We start from the raw sequence: 22,679 nt of genomic DNA, 5'->3' as shown, positions 1-22,679 counted from the left end.
GCCACCACCGCTAGAAGCAAAGTACCAAAGAACGGTCCTCACAGAGAGCTGACACTTTCCCAACCCGAGCCCTCTCTCAGTCCCCGCTAGGGCCCCTCCACGCAGCCCTGCGCTCCCAGCCCCGACAACCCGAAGGGGCTACAAGCTAAATTCCCTCCTGCCCTGGCCCGTTCCCGTTCCCACCCGGCGTCCCGGAGCAGCGGGGCGGGCCGATCCCTCCCCCGGCCCCTCCCGCCACCCTCCCCCGCGCCGCTATAAGCCCGCGGAGTTTCCGCGTCCTGTGACTGCAGTCAGGTGGTGGCTGAGGTTCCTCGCTCCCTCCCACCCGCTGCCCCGCTTCGTCTTCCCCCGCCCGGCGAGGGCCGGCCCTGCGGGGAGCCGGCTGGGGAAAGTTGGAGGAAAGTTGCTGGCTGGGAAAGTTTAGAAGCAGGAGAGCCGCGGCCCCGGCAGCCCGGCCTCTCCGCCGCACTCCACGGGAGGAGGGAGGGAGGGAGGGAGGGATGGCCGGCGGGGAAGGAGCGGGCAGCGGCGTGCCGGAGTGCCGGGAGCACCTCTTCAAGGTGCTGGTGATCGGGGAGCTGGGTGTAGGCAAAACCAGCATTATCAAGCGCTACGTGCACCAGCTCTTCTCCCAGCACTACCGGGCCACCATCGGTGTGGATTTCGCGCTCAAAGTCATCCACTGGGACAGCAAGACCCTGGTGCGGCTGCAGCTCTGGGATATCGCAGGTACGGTACAGGCGAGCTGCTCCCTGCAGCGTGCTGTGAACCTGGCTGTCAGGGGCCCGGCACACGGCCTCTGCGGAGGAAAGCGTGTTTGGGCTGGGAAACCACTCTTCTTGTTTTTCGCCTTACCCCTGTTATAAGCAACCTCTCATTCTTGCCTTTGAGGTGTAAGTAGAGGGAGGTCTTGATGTGGGAGTGAAGTTTTTCACTTTTTACAGGCTTTGCTCTCTCCCGTTATCAGACTTCGTGGGGCTCTTGGCTTGGCCCAGGGTTTTGTAGCAGTCTTCGAACAGCTGCTTTACTCTCACTGCTGGATCCAGGGTTCCCGGTGTGTTCCTGCTCATACTGCTCCTCCTGACCTGCTTGTCTGGGTGGTGGTGGCCTTGGTTATGGCTGCTGCTGAAACTAATTCAGGGTTATGGCTCTATAATGCTTCTAATGCACCATGCTTTACAGGTTAAAGGTAACTCAAACAGCTAAAATTGTCCTCAAAGGAAGCATGCTTAAACTCTGCATGCTTGGAGTCACCTGGTTAATTTAAAAGTTGCTTTCATCCCTGCTGCATCGAGTGAGAGAATGGAACTTGTTATGCTTGGTTCTATATTCAAATTACAAATCTCTGGATTAGAAGCAATACTTTGAGCACATGGAAGCAGGAAAGTCCTGTCCACTTGTCCAAACCATGCATTATTACTTTCCTATATGTGATTCAAACCTATTCCTCAGCATCTCTGTTTCCAAGACTCCAACTGTATACCTCCCACAGTTAACTTCACTTGTGCTGTGGTGTTAAATGCCACAGAACAATCTCTGTCTTGCCGTGGTCTCATTAGAAGTTTGTCCGTCGGCTCTGTAATCACCTTGGTTGGTATTGCATTTCTAGTTTTGTGTGCAACCCAGCTGTCAGCCTGCAGCACTCCTCATCCCTACCTACTGCCCTCAGAGTATCTCCTTGGATATGAAAAAGCAGACTTTATTTCAAATGCTGATGTTTAAACTTACACTACTGGAAGATACAAGGGGAAAAACTTGGCAGTTACTGTTTCCATGAACTTTATGCTTATCAGTGGAAGCTCAGAAATAAGGAAGTGTGACATGTGGCTGCTGTAACCCTGTGACAGACCAGCTGTACCTCAGCTTCTGGTCTTTTTGCTCTAAAATGCTTCAAATATGACTCCTCAAACTGAAAAGCCTTCTTACTGCCATATGCTGAAATATACCATGAATCTTTCTGTTGCTGGCCTGTAGGGCAAATCAAAATATTTTGTAATTGCTGTTTTGAAGAGCAAGTAAAATGTTGGCAAGCTTTCTCTTCTGATGTGTTCCTTCTATGAATCAGCTTTAACTTTCTGTGACTCAATTAACAGTATCAGTACGAAGTGCTGCAATCCTCTGGGTATATTTAGCGAGCCTGGGGTTCCAAAGATTGAAGAGGGGAGGCTGTTGGCATCCTGGGGCTTGGCAGGCTGCCATACTTGTGTTTGACTTCTCAGCCCTTCGTTGCTCAGACTTGGGTAGGCTGTGTGCTTTGCCAAAACAATCTGTTTCAATAGGATAGGCAGAAACTTAGCTTCAACTTGTCACAAAGTTTGGACAGATCCTAATTACAACTTAGGAAGTTCTATCAATACATCCATACATTAATGTCATGGTCCAGAAGACAGTATTTTTCTTTTTTAATTGTTGCCCTTGGTGTATTTTTGACACTGCTAGGTGAAGAGTAAGTTAAGAGCTGCTGATAAATCCCTGGAGGCTTGTGGTAAACTGGTTGAAGAATTAAATTGGTTAAAGAATTAAAATTTTTCCTGTCACTGAAATATTTTTCCTATTTTATAAGACTTGTAAGAAACCCCTGACCAGTCTTTCCCTAGCAAAAATAAAAAAGGAACATACAACTGTTCTGCAGTTTGCACTCCAAACTGTTAGTCTATTCTGCTAGTTTAGGGTATTCTGTTTCCAAAGGGCTGTGGGGATCTTGCCTAATGAAGAAAAAAAAAAAAAAAGCCACGACGAGAAGTAATCTTGGTGATTTTTGATTGGGTTGTTCTTAGCCAGTGTGACAGCAACAATTTGGAGTCCTATAGCACTTGACATCTGAGAGTTAATTAATAAAATAAAGAGTATTTTAGTATCCATAGGGGTATTTGATGGTCTTAAAGCTGCTGAAGTCCTCACCCTGGGAGTGTGTTCTGCAGCTGTTTATGTATACAATCAGGAATATTTCTAAATACCTGAGGATGCTAACAGATTTACATTGAAGTTATTAGTTAAAGAATCAGGTTGAAGATGGCTTCTATAATCATAGACAATATTCTCTAAAGCACTTTATTGAAGTGTAGCACAGTGTCTGAGCATGTGATAGTCATTCCTTTTTAACTCATCAGCACAGCTGTCTTCTGGCTTTCAACAGCTCCTAGATAATTTTGCTTGCTGGTGTGTGCAGACAAACGGCTTTAGATCTCTTCAAGAGATCTAAATCTTATGGTAAGTAATGTTACATGTGACTTCCCTGTAAGCAATATGGTGCTGGCACTCTGAATTGATTTTGATGCATTTAAAAAGGCTGTTGAATTAAAGTCTCACCCTTAAGCATAGAAAAGGATGTTATTTTCACTAGATCAAAGCTTGTATGTAACAGTTCATCATAAGAAGCTTTCCTTAAAGAGCTAGGTGATGCAAACTTAGGTTTTGTGTCTAAGTCAATAATAAGAACTGACCCTATAGTTCATGCATCAGCTAAAGATCACTATGCAGATACTCTGCTGGCTTCTGATGTGATTGTAGGAAAAGTGATGAGTGTTGCACTGTTTATTGGTTGTGCAGCAGGTTACTGGATGACTTCAAATTCTCCTGCTAGCTGAATTTGTTTTGGTTTGGGGTTTTTTTTGTGATTAGATAATTCTGTCAAATAGAGCATGACTGTGTTACACTGCTTATGCTTTTTCTTTTTTCTGCTGAAAATAGCCCTCTTGTTGTAAGGTACAAAGTAATGCAAATTCTTGCAGCAGCATCAAAGGTTGGGGGATGTAAAATGATGGAGAGGGAGGAAGGTTACTGTTGTGCCTAGATGTTTGTATTTCAGAGATAGTCAGGTGTGTTAGTTTTTAGACACAGGTTGTAACTTCTTGAATAAAGGTGATGAAAAAGCTTGAGAGTGAGACTGCTCAGTCACTGTCAAATTATTTTGGTTACAGTATAAAGAAAGAAGCAGAACAGATTATATGCATGTTCATGCAGGAACTTTAACTGCCCTTAGGCATTATTTTTGGTTGGGTTTTTTGTTTGTTTGTTTGTTTGTTTTTGGTTGGCTTTTGTGTTTTTTGTTTTGTTGTTGTTTGGGGGGTTTTGTTTTGTTTTTTTTTTTTTTTTTCTTTTTTATGTGTGAAGTAATGAAAAGTATCTTTCTGGTTAAATTCTGAAAATGTTAAAGCCTTGATTAAAGGGCATAAATGATTGGCAAAATAAATAGGATGTAGGGATGAGTCATTGTGGTAAAGAGATGCAAAACAAAAATCTTAATGATAGGGAAGTGTTTTTATAGTCGGTTTCAAAACAGTAGAGATTCCTACTTGGTAAGTGTGCTGTTCTAGTGGGGACTACACTGACCACAGCATGCTCAAGAGGTGTATGTGGCATATTGGTGAAGCTGTCAGGTGATATTGAAGGAATGCTTAAAGGATTTTCAGTATCATAGAAACTTTCAAGCTTATCCAGTAAAACCAACAACTGTGTTAGCTGCTGCTTTTGTGCTCACATTGGCTATCACTGTCACTCACATCAGCCTGTATGAAGTGCAATTTGCTGGAGGGTAGGAGTGGTAAAGATCATAGATGGCTGCTTGAGTTTGGCTTCTCGTGAGGAATGTCACTAATGGCAACTGCTAGACAAATTTGATTTAAAAGCTTTTTTTGAGGAGTTCTGAATTAACTTTGGTGTAATAGCATTCTTCTTCGAGGATTTTATTAGAATTTCTTTGTATAAATATTTATTAAAACTGAAGTAATGCTTTAACTGGCAGAGCATGGCTATGAAGTTGGCCAAACAGAAGAGGAATCATTGTACTTTGGTATTGTAAACATGCTCTACATGCTTTCAAGAGCTGAATGATAAAGTAGCATGTAAATTTGTTACTACTATCTTATGTGTCTCGAGAGGAACTGAATTGTAACTTGTTATAGGTATATACAAGTCCCCAAGAGGACGGAAAAATCAGATGAAATATTTTGGTTAAATTCTGAGTTGAGGAAGAGCTGGAATAACCTGTCTTTTGTATGAAGACAAATGAGAGTTAAGATATGAGTTGATGTTAAAATCAAGGTAACTTTCTAAGTAACTTTTAGCCTTATCTATAGGAAGCTATGAGAAATGGGACAGAGTACGGAAATCATGGATATGGTTGACTTTAAAAGGCATTCAGGCAGTATTCATAGCATGTGAGATAGTTTACTTCCATGTGAAAACTCTAGTTTCAAGCAGTTCTATATTCCAGTTAGTCTGCACTTGTGCCACTGGCTCGTCATAGAGGCTGCCAAGTTGCTTCTGTATACTGGGGCATTAGCTTGTTTCTTGAATTATGGACTGATTTTTTTTTTTTTTTTTAAAGTCTAAAGCAAGCGTTCAGTGATGTTAATACATCCCTGAAAGTCTATAGGGAAACAACCAAAAAACTTCTGCTGTGGTGTAGCCATGCCTGGCTCTGTGCCAGAGGCATGTCCGCTTCAGTTGCTTTGCAGAGAAGTCTCTCCTAAGCACGGAGAATTTGGAGGCGGCAATCTCTAAGAGTAGTCAAGGTATTCTTGTAACAACTTGTCCTTAGCCACAATGCATGTTGAAGGGATTAAAATGGCAACTCTTGCAAAGAAACCATGAAAAATTTGCATAGCTCTGTGCCTGGTACAAGTGAGCCTAAGGTGGAGACAAGACAATCCAGGTGTAACCTGCCCTCAAAACGTGGGGATTTTTTTCTCACCACTAGAAATATTCTTAATGACTAAAGCATATGCACATAAATAATTGCATCAGAAATGGATGCAGAACTTGGACCTCAAGAGTTTTTTCAGAAACTTGTAAGTTTTCTGAGGTTGTTTCCTAGTTTATATGGTGATGGAGGTTCCAGGAGGAGCCTTCAGGTGGTGATTAGGAGTGCTATCAGTTTGCTTACAGCTGAGGCAGGTCAGAAAGCTCCCAGTCAGGGTTGGGGAATTTTATATGTAATTATATCTTCAGACTTATGGAGATACGAAAGACTTAGTTTCTGACTGCTTCCTGCTCACACATGCTTAAATATAAATCTCATGAGAGAAAATTTACTTAAGGATTGTGCTTACTGGAAACATGCAAGACTACAAGATGAAGTTTGGGGATCGGAAATAGAAGGTCTGCTGACATAGATTTTGAACACAGAGGCAAGAAACAGAATTAAAGGTGTACTTTGTTTCCTTCTAGAAACCACCCCTCTGTGGGAAATCTTGTGTGGGTGTCCTTTCTTATGACTTTTCTGGAATAGCTGGATTGGGGTTATGAGCTTTCACTTCAGAATGACTTGCTGTGCTTGGAGCTCTACTGATAAATAACCAAATAAGTGCTGAATGTGTTAAACTTGGGGTTTTGGTGTTTTTCCAGCTTTCAGACATCTCTGAATACAAACAGATTCCGGATGTTTTCTTTTTTGGGGATCCTGTTTAAATACACTTTTAATGAAATGTTATCAAGTGAGGTGTGATTGTTGGTCTAATGAAGGAATTTCCACATCTTATCAGTGGGGTACCAAAGCATTCATAATAGCAAGGGTTCTTTTGATTAGTACTGTGTTACGTAGCCACTCAAAGTACTGTCTATGTTATCGTGGACTAAGCCTATAACCATTGTGCTGATGGAATTCCATAAGCATATGGGAAATGCTACCGTCTTGATGTTGGTGTTTTAAGGTAGTCCAGTGTGGTAGTATTGACTGTGCAAGGCAGGACTGTTCAGTTAAGTGGGAGAGTTGAGACAGCTGTTCTTTGAATGTCTTGGAAATAAGCTTAGAATTTCCTCATAAGGCATATCAAGGTGTTCTATGAGAAATGGAGTTAAAGACGTGATCCTGAAAGACTAGTACAGGCTTAAGAAAAAGTTCAGTGTATTTATCTTACAGATACTTTCAATTTCTGTCAACAATGGAAATGCACTTGGTGCTTGAGCTTCTATTCACTATTTAAGATTGTGCTTCAGCCTTATTTTCAAACAGACGTCACAGAGCTGTTGCTCAGAAGTTTTGTGCTTCCTACAAGATCACAATAAAAACTTTCCTAATGCTCTGATACAGAGAATAAGAGATGGCTGGATGAGTATACATCAAATAGACAGGGGAAATTTACCTTAAAGGCAAGCAATACCCAAATTCTTATTGCAATACAATAGACAGGAGGAAAAATAATATATAGAGCTCAACATAACTAATTTTTGGATTAGTTTATAAAACAAACTAAAATACTTTGCAGAAATAATAATAATCTTACACGGGTCAATAATAATCTTACCCACTTTCCTGAAGGCAAGTATTAAATTCTTGCCCTTCATGTAGTACTGACTCAAGTAGTCGAAAATTAAGCTGGTTTGACAAGTCAAGCAGTTCAGAGACAAACTGGTGCAGACAATATTGAATATACACTTTTCTCCTAATGTGTGCATTAACATGAATGTAAATCAAGCTTTATCAACTTTCCTTGGATCTTCAGAAGTTGCAGCTTCAGAGTCTTGGTGCTTAACCTTATTTACATCTCCACTTTGCCGCATACCAGTTTGGTTTTCTTTAGGTGCACATTAGGACGTGGTGTTACCAAAGTGCACATCTGCATGTACAATTTGTGTTGGCAAGTGCTATAAAGGGATAATTCTCAACTTATGACATAAAGCAAAGAAAATGATCTTAGCTGACTGGTTCCAGAAAAGGTATTAGCATGCTGTAAAAAAAAGATTCTTCCCCTCAGTAGTGAGTGAGACCACTGGATTGTCTCAGAGCTGTCAGAGATACCCTCCATGAATTCCAGTGGTAACCATTGCTTTGCTTTTGTAGTCTGCTGTAAATGGTTCCCTCCAAATACTTGCATCAGAAGTGTGATATGCTATGTTAGAAAGAAGTGATTTGCTGGAAGGGAATGTCTATATTTTTGCATGAAAATATAGGAATACCTCCTGTGAAATTCCTGCAGATGTTAAAGCTAGCATGACCAGCAGTAAGCAGTGACTACAAAGCACAGCATGCTTCTCAAGCTACTGTGGTACAGTGTTCAGTATTCAAAGATCTCTTCTGGCTGTGGAGACATAAGAAGAGGATAAACAGAGTGAAATTATGCTTTGAGAAATGGCCGGATTTCAGGGCTTTATAAAGCTTGCTTAGAAATAAGTGTCTTAACTGTCTAGAGAAGGCTGGCAAACTCTCAGTAGCACTGGCTTCTACATGAGCAGGTAATGAAAACAAATATTCCTTATTGTATGGATTTAGGCAGCTTTTCAAATAATAGGTTGAGAAGTAGCCTCTGAATGTCACTGCAAATAGCTTGTAGGAACTTGTTCTTTAAATGCTCCCAGGGTAAGAGTGCTGGGTAGAGCAGAGTGGCAGCAATTTGATACAAAATTCCAATCACACACAATGTGCCATGACACATTGACCATTTTAGAGATTAACATTTTTTCAGTCTCGTGATAAAGTTGTTCTGGAGACAAACTGACTTTAGAATTGTTCTCCAGTGTGCTGTGAAATGCTGTCGTGCCATGCAGCATCACTGCGAAGCACACAGCGCAGCTCTGGCTGTAGGGCAGCACACCAAAAGAAATGGATCAGAGGGTGTCAGGCATGAAATAGCTTAACTCTGGCAGATTACTTGTTTGGGTAAGTCTTGTTAAAGCAAGGCAGGAACTACCAATTCATGCTGTTGCTGGCACTAATTGGACTATGTCAACTCTTTTGAATACTAATGCAGGAGAATTGTTCCATACATGCTGCATTTGACAGCTAGTTAGAAATTGTTTAGCTTGGTTGCACTCTGATTTTCTGGTGCCTAAATAGGGACTTTCTCTCTCACTTGTTGTTTAGCAAAGATGCAAAAAAAAAATAAAAGAAAAATAGGTGGATTCTTATACAAACATGACTGTCATACTGTTGCATAAAATACATGTGATGAACAAAAAGCCATTGAACTCTAAGTGCAGGGTGTTGTCTCTCAACTTCTTAAAGACAGAACAATAAGCTGTTGAAGTCAGTTTGGACAATTAAATCATTAGATTAGCCCAAGACTACAGGCAGCAATGAAAAGTCTCAGTCTTGCTGTAATATTCCCAGTGAGGGCTGTGCAATTATTTGAGGGAAAATTTTCTATCTTTGTGGGAGAGAATGGTGTGCCTTTTCTATTGGGTTGATAGAAGCGATCGTAGCTCCTGGTGGATATCTGGTGTCTAGCTTCCAGCACTTGCCATCTCTGTGCTCTTGCTGTTTCATGGGTAGTGAACAGGACTGTCCTGTGTTAAGGTATAACGATAACAAACAGTGAATGGAAGGACTAGTCATTGATTTTGAAGTTGCATGTAGTTAACAAATTGTTGGGTTAGAAACTGGCTGTGTTGGGAAATGGAACTTAAAAGCAATCTGCCTCCTAACATTTCAGAATGAAAAAGTCACTTCTGTGAACATGTGAAAATATTTTGTATCTAAATGATCAAAATAACTGCTGCACTTAAACTGATACTTGTCAGTAACTTTTCAATGACTACAGAGTCTCTCATACATACTGTGTCTGTACAGTATATTGTCAGAGTCATGCCTCTGACACTACATTGTTTAACAGAACTGCTTCAGCTGCACCCTGCAGCTTTCTAATATAGACATAACCAGAGAATCAAAGGTTGTCTCTTACAATAAAGTGTGAGTCAGTTGAACAGGGATTAACTGGCTGTTGCCCTGAAGACTGTTCTGAAGCATTTGGGAAAGGGTTAGTGTTGGGAAGGGGTCCATCCAGTGGTCAGTTAACTTAGCCATACCACCCTTAGTAAGAAAGGGCACTAGCAGCTGTAATTGTCTGAGGCTGCTTTTGTCTGTTAGAAACTCTTAAGTACTGCAGTCAGTGAAACTATTTCTAGTATGTGTCTCATACAGGAAGATACAATATTCTAGTAATTCTCACTTCTTAGCCTCTCTGTGTTTGTCACCAGAACCACAAATACCACTTTTTCACAGTGGTGGAAAGTAAAACTCAAGCTGGATGTTCCTTAACACTTACAGGTTTCTAATATCTGCTAGAGCTGCTGATGTCGTAGAATCACAGAATGGCTTGGGCTGCAAGGAACCTTAAAGATCATCCAGTTCCAGCTCTGCTGCCATGAGACTAGACCATGGGCTGCTCAGAGCCTCATCCAACCTGGCCTTTGGGGTGGGGCATCCACAGCTTCCCTGGGCAACCTGTTCTGGTGCTTCACCACCATCACAGTGAAGAATTTCTTCCTAATACCTTATTTAAACCTACTCTCAGTTTAAAACCATTTCCCCTTGTCCTGTCACTAAATGCTCTCGTAAACAGCCCTTCTCTGTCTTTCTTGTAGGGCTCCCTGGAAGGCCTCAGGTCACCCTGAAGCATTTTCTTCTTCAGGCTGAACAATCCCAACTCTCTCAGCCTGTCTTCTCAGGAGAGGTGCTCCAGTCCTCTGATAATTTTCATGGCCTGCCTCTGGATACCACCAGAGTTGGATACCACATTCCAGTTGGGGTCTCTCAAAGGTAGAGCAGAGGGGCAGAATCAACCTCCCTCACCTTGCTGGCTATGCTATTTTGGATGTAGCTCAGGATACAAGTGATTTTTCTGGGCTGCAAGTGCACATTGCTGGGTCATGTCCAGCCTCTCATCCGCCAGCACCCATAAGTCCTTCTTGGCCCAGCTGCTCTCAATCTGTTCATTCCCCAGTCTGTGTTGGGACCCCAGCCCAGTTGTAGCACCTTGCACTTGGTCGTGTAAACCTCATGATATTCCCATGGGCCCACTTTTCAAGTTTTTGCAGGTCCCTCTGGATGGCATCCCACCCTTCAGATACGTCAGCTGTACTGCTCAACTTGGTGTCATTTGCAAATTTGTCTATGTTGCTAAATAACTGCATAGTTCAACACCTCTGTTTTAACATGTGGCAACTTTGCACTTATAGCTTAAATGGATAAGACTGAGGAGTGGGGAGCCATCTGGTATTAACAGTCTTGGAGTCTGTCTACTCTTAATCTATGACTGCTATCTGTGGGAAAAAGCAGGTAGACACACTTGAATATGAGCTATAATATTGATAGTGGCTTGGTTAACCTACCTCTTGCAGAATAACAGATCCAATCAAATTAGGTAAGGCAGTTCTGGGACAAGATGTGCTGGTTTGGGGAGATGGGGGATAGCTGTCAGCAGTGGTAACTCGGCAGTAACATGTTTATATATCTCTCTAAAAAGGAACTTCAGTCAACTCACACCTGACCCTGGTAGTGCTAAACTGTACATTAGTTGTCTGGAGAACTGGGAGATTCATCCTTAGGGCAGTTCCAGATATTTGCTGTGTTGTGCCAAACATCCAGCTGGCATCCAAAGTGTGGTCTGTTCCTGCCTGGGGCTCTTGAAGGGCCTGGGTGAGTTTTGAAAGTGACAGTAGTTCTAGCTCAATTAGAGGATTGAACTATGTTCCCAGCCATTTTGGATAGTGATTTAGCTTAAATCTATCACAGTGAATGACAGTAACTTCACTGAGAGTTGGAATTTTAAGTATGGAATTGTCACTCAGGTGCTCTTGGGAAAATAAACTTCTTGTTCAGCTGGTCTTTTTTACCATCTACGTTAAATAAAAGCACAAATGTCTCATGGTCCTGCAAATGGATTGAATCAATTTAATTGTGGAGTTTGACACTGAAGCTTAAATGCTGGAACTGTGCCAAATACTGGAACTCTGGTCAATAAAGTCATTGATAGCAAGATTGATAGCATTGATAGTAGCTAATAGCAAGAACCTACGAGCCATAGTGTTGGCAGTCAGAGTTAGTCTGACTGTCCTTGGATTTTGATATGAGTGACTATTAGTGGTCATGGTAAATAGTTGATCTGAGAATGCTTCTCACGATGCAAGGAGATTATTAAAGTATTTCCAGACTAAAAAATGGTTTGTTACAATCAGTCACTATAGCTTACTAAGCATTCCATGATGCCTGTGATCACTGCAATGTATAGTAACTGTTGATAGAAAAGCAGAATTAAGGAAATGTACTAATAGGAAGCTACTTCTATGCATTTTGAGCTAACTGAATTTAGTTCACTAGATCTGTTAGTCATTTTGTTTACTACTGCAATTATTACTGGATGGGCTTTTTTTGGTTGGTTTTATAGGTTAAACTTTTCCTTTGTGGCTTATTGTTGAATTTTAAGTGCCTTTTTAACTATTTGAATTCTCATCTTCAGTGTTCTGAAGAACAAAATTGGTAAGAGAATCTTGACTCTATTCATAAACTGAGGGCTTTTTGATATTTTTCAGACTTTTGGCAACTCTGCCATTTGGTCCAGGAAAAAAACTGCCTAGTTTCATTGCTATGGTCTTCTAGATAATAGCAAACAGCTTGGGAATAAAACTCTTCAGCCAGTTGTACACTGACTTTTGGGTGACTGCAGTCTGGACTATATTATCTATAGTTTAAAGTTTTTGATGAAGAACTGCCAAACTTGTTAAAAAATGTTGAGCTCTGGCTACCCATTAAGCTAATTGTCCTGTTAAAGATGGCTTGAACTAGCATTGCTTTAATGGAAGAAACTACAATTTTGCAATTGTCAGGCATTTATAACCCTTTGTCATCTATCTCTTTCTCATCAATGACACAGCTTCTGGAGGATTCCAGAACTGTTAATCTCATGTGAAAAACTTGAAGGACCTTTTTCCAGTTGTCTGTCAGTGTTCCTGGTGAGATGTGAAGGTTTTAAATGCAACTAACACAATTCTCTTTTAAATTGTGTGGCTTCAGATAAGGTAAAGTTTGGATTTTTACATGACAGGGGAACTCTTGCTATACTGTTGTTATTGACACAGGTAATCCAACATTTACTTTCATAGCAAAAAAGAATAGCTGGGGAAACTTCTTCTAGATGGGCCCTTTTACTCTCTTTGAGTAAGTTCTTGTTAGCTGATATAAACTGCGTATTAACTCATGGGTATTATAAGTAGTCTGGGGGAAGGAAGCCTAACAAATTATTGTGCATATCCAGCAGTCATTTGTACATTTATTGGTTTTTCTAGCCCCAATTCCCATTATTGTAGGAGGAGTTACAAGTTGAAATAATGAATGAAATAGTAGGAGTGTAAGGTATCTTTTACTAAATATACACAAGAACTGCTACAATGGTGAGTCACTCTGCTGTAACAAACAGGACTAGTGTTTCTCCCTTACACTGCTCTAGAAACTTTAAAATGTATTTCAAGGTGAGATTGCAATAACTTACTTTTTGCAGTAAAATAAAGGACAAATATAAAGGTTCTAATGTCAACCTGGCTATAATTTCTTTCATGTAGTTCTTAACTTACAGTTCACCCCCATTACAATATAAACTGGGGAGTGAGAATAGCTCCCAAGTTCTAATGCAGTTTTAAACTCAATTTTATTCCTGTGGTGCTGCTGTAGGGAAGTGTATTAGTTCCTGATGCATGTCATTGTGCAAATATTTCACTTAAGGTTGTTGCAATTACTGGAAAATATGGTGACAATATGTGCTGAGTCATTTCAATATGAAAACTGTGGTTAGAGAAGGCAGAAATTTGCGTTACATGAAGTCACTTCCATCCCTCCAAATTAAACTTCTGATCCCTGTGACTGTCCTGTATCTTAGCTCCTCATTTACACCTGAACTACTAAAACACAAACTATACTTTAGTGGTACCATCAGATTTATGCCTAGTCACTGGACCAACCAGAATGATTAATCTTGTGATGTCCTTTCTGTACTGCTGTACTAAGCAATTAGTTATCTTCCCACTCTCTTCTTGCTAAGATTATACACACTGGAGATTTTAAATCTAGTTTAATCTGATCACTTTCAGCCTTTTTCTCCTCTGGGGGTATGATCCACTTTCTGTACTGCTCAACACTATTGTCACATATGGAGAAATGACTATGGCAAATATCCTGCTGGACAGAGGACAGAGGAAGGGGCATGACAAATCTCTGAACTGTGCATGGCAGAAGTTGAGACATCTAGTTTTAAGAACAAAGTGAATGATGTTCAGCCTTGAGAATTTGGTGGATTAGTGTTTTCCAGTTTGATTTCTCTGTATGAGGGTTTGTGGGTTTGGGGGGGTTTTTTGGGTGGTTTGGTTTTGGGGGTTTTTTTGGGTGTTTTTATTTGTTGTTGTTTTTGGGGTTTTTTGTTTGTTTGTTTGTTTTGGTTTTTTTGCAAGAAGAAAAGCGCTTACAAAAGCTCTGCCTGAAAGTCCTGTTAAAATTTCAAAAGGCTGTCTAGAATGCTCTGCATCCTAGACAAGAAGGTCAGCATGTGCTTTGTCAGTAATGACAGGGCTGTAAAGAAAGTCCACTCAGTTTAAGCTGAATTCTTTTCCTGCCTCATGCTGTATACCTTTTACCAAACAAAACTCTTACCTCCTGGGCAGGCCATGTTTTATTGCCTCTGTCTTTGTATGAAATACAGTATATCCATCTTCATTAGGCCTCCAGACAGGATGAAAGAGCAGTTGTAAGGTAGTATTCAGGTCAGGTTTATTGTTAGTGGATGTGAATTCTAGAGGTGAAAACAGCTGGTTTGGGTTACTGTAGAAAAGGGAATCATTTGTATTGGGCTCTATTTGGCCTATTAAAAGGCATTGATCTCTGAGAATACAATGCTGTTGAGCTTGCGGGTGTTTAAGGATAAGAGAGAGCAAATCTTCCTAATATAAAGCTTAAATCTAGTAAGTAAAGATACAAGCTTTCATGCTGATAGGCACATCAGTTTTCTACTTTCATCCAAATTAATACTGTGGAAGGATATGTATTGATGTTTTTCTAAATCTAAAACTCACACTACAAGAGAGCTAAGAGTTTCTGGAAATAAGAGTTAAATGATTTTTGGGGACAACCAAAGCCCATGGTTTATACTGTGGCTGCTATAGGATACAAAGCAACATATAGTTCCATGCTGACTTCCATTCCTAGCAGAACTGCTATCTTGCACTGGGAGAAGCCACTGTACAAGGCTAACCTTGGCTGACTCCTCAGGTTTGGTTCTGCTTTGTAACTTTCTTTAGAAGCTAAATGTAACACTGTACTAATTTCACCTTTTTGTGCACCTTAAATGTGCTGTTGTACGTGTTTCAGCAATGGTTATTGCTATAGGCTAGTATGGCCACCTTGCCAACTGTTTGTGTCTTTAAAGCTTTTTTTGGATAGGGGAGCAATAGGCAGGAAGGGATTCAGTCAATGGTAATGTCCTTCACTGTGCTCAGTGACTGCAGCCTTGTTTATGTACAGCATGCACAGCTAGCTGAGAAATGGTAACTGCCTGATATAACCTTTTCTGCAATTCCTAAATAACTTAGTTTTTAAATGTAGTGATCAGGCTCTGTCTTCGCCTTCTCGTAACAATCTAGCAACCCTTCCTGCAACTGATCAATACAACTTAATTTTCTTATGTAAATGTTCATCAAGTGTTTGAAAAAACAGCCTTAAGTAAAGCCTGCAAACCTCCCAGCTCTCCAGCAACTGAATAGGGAGGACTAATGGGACCATTTCCCTTGCTGCTTCAGGTGCATGTTCAGTCTCGTGTAAATAACAGTAAGTGGTGCTAGAACTCTTTCTGTAGGAGACTGAGGTTGGTACAGGGCATTGTAGAACTTGAGATTATACTGTTTGTTTTGTGGGGCTGTCCTATGGTGTGAAGGGATATCTCCCTGCATTGGATACTAGTCAGTGCTTTAGCATAGTCCAAGGTGTTCCCATGTGGCAAGAATTCATGGTGAAACGGACAGCTAAACAAATGGGGAAGCTGAGAAGGAGTTCCTCAAAGCTTGTGTGTGCCCTATGCAGTGACTGGCTAAATGTAACTCAATTTGGCTGTGTGGAACTCCATTAAGAAAAACCCAACCAAAATTCCCCCAACCAAAATTCCTACATTCTAAGGGTAAAGCGTCTTTAAATATGGCATCATTGATATGCACAAGTAGTAAAAGCCTTTTGATCTAACTCTTTCATAATGGTTCTTGGTTAGTGGGAACAGTGGTCAGTGGTACATTTGTAGTAAGGCTATTCTAAAAACCACCTTTAGGCATTAGAGTCCAGCCTAGGGAGACAATGTGAATTACTTGTGTACTCTGTTTAGGAGAGTTGTATTAGCACTGTGGCTTTTCCAGAGGCATAGTCACAGAGACACAGGCTTGGTGCCTGACTTGTTGCATGGCCTTAAATTTCATGGCAATAAATGCTGCTTCAAAGTTTGAGTTTTGAGTATGGAGATGAGAGCTTTCTTCTTGGATCCTGCTTGCTCTTACATGAGATAATCAGCCTGTAGTGAGAAAAATGTGTAATCTCCATTCTGAAGAATATGCTGGGTAGTGATGCTGTTTTCTGCAGCATCATAGTTTAAAGTGAACGGACAGAAATAAAGTCAGCTTCTTTATAGTTCTCTGGAACTTTACTGTGACTGCTGCTGTTTTCGGGCCGTTCTAATCGCTTCTTAGGCAACCTATTCTGAAACTGTCTGTAGGGAATGAGCTAATCATACTGTGAAGTACTGACACTAAAATGAGGCAAGTGAGCTGGAAAAGCACACTGCTGAACAGGATCTCTTTTCAGCTTCCTTCATCTATTGAATTTCTGCCTCTTTGTGAGAAGGCGATAACACCCAGTTCTCCTTGTATGTTTGTCCTTGCTAATGAAAGGTGGACTTGAATGTTTATAAACAAAGGACAACTAGGTTTCCAAATATAGTTCTTCCTTTATGTGTTCTTAAACCTCATAGGCACAAAAAGATAAAAGCTCAAGTGATGATACACTGTGAAACTAAATTATAGAGTTCAGGGTCTGCTTTTCCCAGTGAAGATTTCCAAACAAAGCAGGAAGCTATTTTAGTAGCCCAGACTTCCCAAACAATGTGCTAGGACTTGATACTGCTAGACATTCAAATGTAAACACACCATGATAGTCTGACCTTTCAAACAGAAGAGTAAGTCAACTGGCACACTCAATTCTACACTTCAAGTATTCTGGCTAAAGTAGTTGTACTTAATAGGAAAAGACTTTTTAAAGTTTTCTCTGCTTATGGGCAATTGATTTTTTTCCTGGATTTTTGTTTTGAATAATTGTATTTTACTTGTTCCTGTTTTAAATCCTGGGATTGCTGTAGAACTTCTGTAGTTGAAAATTAATCCAGGGTAAAACTTAGACTTGAAAAAATGAAGTCAAAGTTAACAAACAGGTTTAGCCAGAACTGTTAAACTAGCAGTTCTTTTTGAACTTGTCCCTAAGGAAAAATCTAGGCAGCTTCTTCAGAAGATGCTTTGAGGGGTGTTAGCCTTGAAGCTTGCAAAACCCCTTGTTGCTCATCATTCAGCAAAAGGCTGAGTTTGCTTGAGTCTTTAGCTGAAGCAACTAGATTTAGATATAAGCCTCAATATTCTTTGGTGAAATAATGATTTGTGTATAGCTGTGCTGGTAATCTTTTTAGGCATTATTTCTCAAGGAACTCTACTCAACAAATAAATATAAGAAAAATTCCAAGTGGTAGTTGGGACTGCAAACTACTTTAAGCCTCTGACTTATCATGTGTGGTATATATAATAGCTGTTACAATGAACTTACATGAGATAAAGGAAGCAATGTTTTATGCTCTAGGTGATTAGAGCCAAATGCCTAACTTCTGTGAATGAAGCTGGTAGAGTAGTCCATTTGCACTGAATATAGTTCATGCTTCAATATAAATGCACTCTGTGACTGTCCTCTCTTTCAGGCCAGGAGCGCTTTGGAAATATGACCAGAGTATACTACAAGGAGGCAGTTGGTGCTTTTGTGGTCTTTGATGTCACAAGAGGCTCCACTTTTGAGGCTGTTTCAAAATGGAAGCATGATTTGGACAGTAAAGTACTACTTCCCAATGGCAGCCCCATCCCTGCTGTTCTCCTTGCAAACAAGTGTGACCAGAAGAAGGATGGCAGCCAGAATCCCTCTCAAATGGACCAGTTCTGCAGAGAAGGTGGCTTTGTTGGATGGTTTGAAACATCTGCCAAGGTGAGCTTAATAGAAAAATATTTTTAGTCTCTTGAATATTGGCATTAGAAGAGTGAATATAATCATGTAGGCAATAAAGTTATGAAGTGCAGGAAGTGGCAGTCAAAGTCTGCAAGATTTGAAGTGATGTGCTGGCTAGCTTCATTCCTGAAGATGAGGCATATTTGGTTTAGATTAAAAGTTACCTTAAATTCAGAGCACCTTGAAACTATCTGGAAACCTTGATTATCAAGTTTGATAAATTTTTTTCACCTTGCATGCATGAGGATCAGTCATTCTTTAGACGTTAATACTACTAAATGCTGATCAAGTTCCCCAAAAGGTGCAGGTAATCTTTAAGTGCAGGTTTTTAAATTGCATTTTCTGTTATCCCTGTTTTATGTAGGAAACAGCAAGATTTGAAGTGAACAAGCTATTTGTTTACTCATTACTACCTACCCACAGTGTTGCAAAAGCACTTTTCCATTTTATCAGGCAATATCAAGACTGAACTGGAGAAAAACAAATTGTTCTGTATAGTAATTTAAGTTAAGGAAGACAGCTGCTTTATTCAGTTAACTTTGAGTAATTTCATGTATTATACAGTTTTAGTCTACATGCTTTTTGTCAATGCACAGATTAAACTGGCAGCAGCTTAGTTGGAAGTGAAACCCAGTATTTCCTTCAAGCTCAACTGAGTCTTAAAATGAAGGACTCCTCTAGAGGAGGACAGTGTGGCTGACAGACCAGATTACTGATGTGGCTGATAAATCCTTTATAAAGAAGTAAGATAAGCCTCAAGGTCCCACTTTTCCCTTGGCTTGCCTACTTCCTTTAACTGCTGCTGCTGAAGTGTTACACAATGATGTTTAGACTATTCTTAAAAAGCAAAGAGTCTCTAAGATGACTATAAGAAAGAAACAAGCTACTCTTTGATTACTTTAAGAGAAGAATACACAGTTAAAGGAATTAGTTAAATTAGCTAACAATTTGTTTGCATTTGAAAAGATATTTCCAAATTCACCCATCTGTTACTAAAACCTCTATTTTTAAGGGACTTTATATTCAAAAAGAACACCAAGATTCTGCTTTGGTAAAAGTCTTCCCTGAGGCTTTACGTGCCTGTAATTTTGCTATGTACAAACTGTAAAAAGGCTTAAAAACAAATGCAAATAAACATTTCCAATATTTAAATGCAAATAAACATTGGAAAAAAAAATCTAATGTGAAATTCTAGTGGCAACTTGCATTTTAGGTGGCATTTAAGGCAGGACAATGTAAAACGAGGTTCTTGTTGCAGAGAAAAATCCAAACAGTAAGTTCTAGGTTAGGTATTAATTGTCTTGTGTAGAACTCTGAAGAGCTGTAGTTGAAACAGAAAAAATTTTGGATAATTGTCTTGTTTTCTAAGCTTACCAAAACATTTTATGCTTTTAAGTCCTGCCCACTTGGATATCCTATTAATCTGTTTTTGCCTTTTTGTTCAAACTGATAATTGGATCTTAAGTCTAGTCATCAGTAATATACTGGGCTGGTATTTCCTTTGGAACTGAAGATGAGCAATTCCAAACATGGCAGCCCTGTGCTCCCAATGACCCAGCCAGGTCTGGCCTGTGGCCAGAGACTCCTTGGCACTAGGCCAGCTTGGACCCTCAGAAACAGGATATTCTGGCAAAGTACATCTCTAAGTATCCTGCACACATACATTCTTTAGGGTGTATGGGAAAGGACTTTTCAAAGTATGCACAAGAATATATAGAGTGGCTAGATGAAGCGCTTGGAAATAGTTGTGATTTTGAGGCTTACGGAAAAGATCCTCTTACATAAATAAGTGCATCACAATTTGTCAGAAACAGAAAAAGTCTCCAAAAGGAAGGACAATACCACAGATTATGTAATTGCCTAGGATCTTTCCTGATGCAGAAATGCACCCTGGCATTTGTGGATCTTCCAAATGCAGGTGGCATTCATTTCTCTGACTGCCTACTAGATTAGACTCAGAATTAAACATGAAATATGGATGAATAATTTTGTCTCTAACCTTTCTGCTAACTTTCTCCAAAGAAAAAGTGAGAGCAATGACTTCTTCCATCTAAACTATTTGTGTTCTGCTGATGAGATTGAAGAATTCTTTTCCTTTTGGACAGCTCTTTAATAGGAAAGTGTGACTGTTAATAGGAATGTGTGACTGTTTCAGAAAGCTCACTGACTTCCTTGCTTTCAACATCTTTTAGGACAACATCAACATAGACGAAGCTGCTCGATTCTTGGTGGAAAACATCCTTGCCAATTACAAAACCTTCCCTAATGAAGAGAATGATGTGGGGAAACCAAAACTGGACCTAGACCCATTGAAAGCAGAGAGTAAATCACAGTGCTGCTAATGGTACCACCATTCAGTAAATGTGATGGGATGAGCAGCAGGACTTCGCCTTAAATCAAAATGCTGCTATGGTGCTGCGTTGTGACAATCCATATGGGGTGTCTGGTACTATCTGAATTGGTGACTCGTTTGGGTGTTTACATATTCTTGTTTAGCATGAAACTGAGTATCTTGTGAGTTATCATTCCACTTGCTTGAGTGTCTGCATCTAAGTCTGCATTAGTGTCTTACTTGAGAACATAAGGTAGTGTTTACACTCCTAAAAGGAACAAAGACAACATTCAGTGTCTAGTTTGCTTCTAGGACATATGCTACATTCCAAATAGGACTCACTTTTAGCTGAATAGACTCTTGCACCTTTAAAGTTTTTCTTTGTCACCATTTATGTCCCACTTGAGCCTTCTCACTGGCACAGTTGTCCCTATTTATTATCCCCACCATGAGGATCTGTCTCATTGCTAGTTCTCCTGGATCAAGACATCCCAGAAATCTTGAAGGGGCCAATGACAGATGGGAGGTATCTTTCCTAGTGTGATCACTAAGAATGAGTGGAGTAGATGGCTTTTACCACTGAGTAAAAACAAGATGGTTAAATTATTGTGATTTAACAAGGCAAAGACATGGTTATAAAAGATACTAATAAAAGTGCATCTCCAGCAATTTAAGGCTGAATATTTTTAGCTAATACTTTACATATGTAAACACATTACTGAATACAGTTGTACTGCTGGCACCTAGTTATGGTAACCTCACCCCTATGCACATCCAGAAATAAACATCCAGTAACTTTTTCATGCACTAACACTGAAAACTTTACAAAGAGTACCAAAAGTAAGTATCATACTGTCCTGTGATTATGAACTTGCTTCTTTTTTCTTCTGTCTAGAGATGGTTCTGAATACCATGAGCAAGGAGAGAGGTCTTGAGGGAAATAGCTTAATTGTGTCATGCTAGTCTGTCAACCTTTCTGCCCCAAGCTCTGTCTTTGTCAGTTTAGGACTCTTTTGACTGCTTTAAACTAATGGACTGGCTTACCAGTTCGTAACTGTATACTGAGATGCTTGTTTCTTTGTTATAACACTCATGTATTTTTGGCAGCAAATGAAGTTCAAAAGGATTAGATATATTTCATGGTTCTTGAATGTGTTCTGGAACTCTGGCTCCGCTTGGCTCAAAGGCTTTGAAGCTCTATTTTATTTTAAGGGTTTCTTCTGTCCTGGTACCTCATTGCTACTGACTTCAGAAGTCTTACCTTGCTGGGTTTGATGGTGCTGATGTTTAGGTAAACATCAGAATTAGGTATATGCAGGATTTGGTATACTTTAATCTGTATTGAGATTTCTTAGGCTGGCTTTTTTTTTTTTTTCTAAAGAGTAACATCCTTTTTAAGAGTTAAATAAATATATTTGGGCATCTTTTGTGTGTTGGTGTATGCTTTTGAGAACATGAATCCTCACATATGTTCTACCCTATACTCAAATGCTTTCATTGACATTTTAAAGCAACATTATCTTTTAGTATGTGCTATGTTAAAGAATTATTTAAAAGTACCACAGTAAAGCTTGGCATAAACTACAACGTGTGGAAGACAGACACAAACAATGGTTTTTTTTTTTTCAGTATAGGATTTTCTGATGTATCTTCACTGCACTACTAGAAAAATATGAGCTATTCCAAGCTCCAGAGTTTTGTCAAAACTTTGTGTCGGGTCTGTTGAGTTGTACTAGCTCCTTAGACTGAACAAATCTTTGTTCCTCTACACAAACTAATCTGTGGGGAATAGTCTAAATCATTCCTAGAGACCCAGTACTTGCTGTCACCATGGAACAGGTGGATGCCCAAAGGAGTCTGTGACCATGTGGAAGGCCCATCCTGGAGCAGGGTCCTGGCAGAACCTGTGACCCCATGGAAGGGCCCATGCTGAAGCAGGTTTTCTGACAGCCTTGGGACCCTGGGGGGAATCCATACTGGAGCTGTTCTGAAGGACTGCACCCCATGGAAGGAACCTACACTGGAGCAGTTCATGGAGCCCAGGGGAAGAACTCACATTGGAGAAGTTTCTGGAGGATTGTCTTCTGTGGGAAGGGGCCCATGCTGGAGCAGGAGAAATGTAAGGAGTTCCTCCCCTGAGAAGGAAGGAGCAGCAGAGACATGTGGTGAACTGGCTGCAAACCCGCATTTCCCATCCCCCTGCACCACTGGGTGGACCAGTAAAGTTAAGCTCAAGAAGAAGGGAGAGGTTGGAAAAGATGTTTAAGGATTTAGTTTTTCATTTCTCATTATCCTACTTCAATTTGATTGGTAGTTAAACTAATTTACCTCAGTCAGGTCTATTTACCCATA

The 22,679-nt window shown here is 40.2% G+C and overlaps 1 protein-coding gene across 1 annotated transcript; it reads left to right on the top strand.

Annotated features, from left to right (window-relative positions):
• The first annotated feature begins 300 nt into the window (after nucleotides 1–300).
• RAB32 (RAB32, member RAS oncogene family) lies at nucleotides 301–21,749 on the top strand. Its single transcript, XM_066178894.1, has 3 exons — nucleotides 301–729; nucleotides 17,697–17,974; nucleotides 20,188–21,749. The coding sequence occupies exons 1-3, from the start codon at nucleotides 501–503 to the stop codon at nucleotides 20,335–20,337; spliced, it is 657 nt and encodes a 218-aa protein (XP_066034991.1). The 5' UTR covers nucleotides 301–500; the 3' UTR covers nucleotides 20,338–21,749.
• Nucleotides 21,750–22,679: the final 930 nt, after the last annotated feature.

Source organism: Chamaea fasciata, unplaced genomic scaffold, assembly GCF_029207755.1.
Source record: "Chamaea fasciata isolate MVZ Bird 193981 ecotype frontalis unplaced genomic scaffold, bChaFas1.0.hap1 SCAF_3, whole genome shotgun sequence".
In the NCBI taxonomy this organism is placed as follows: domain Eukaryota; kingdom Metazoa; phylum Chordata; class Aves; order Passeriformes; family Sylviidae; genus Chamaea; species Chamaea fasciata.
Note: the sequence above shows the minus strand (reverse complement) of the source record. Positions and strands in the feature narration are given on the sequence as shown.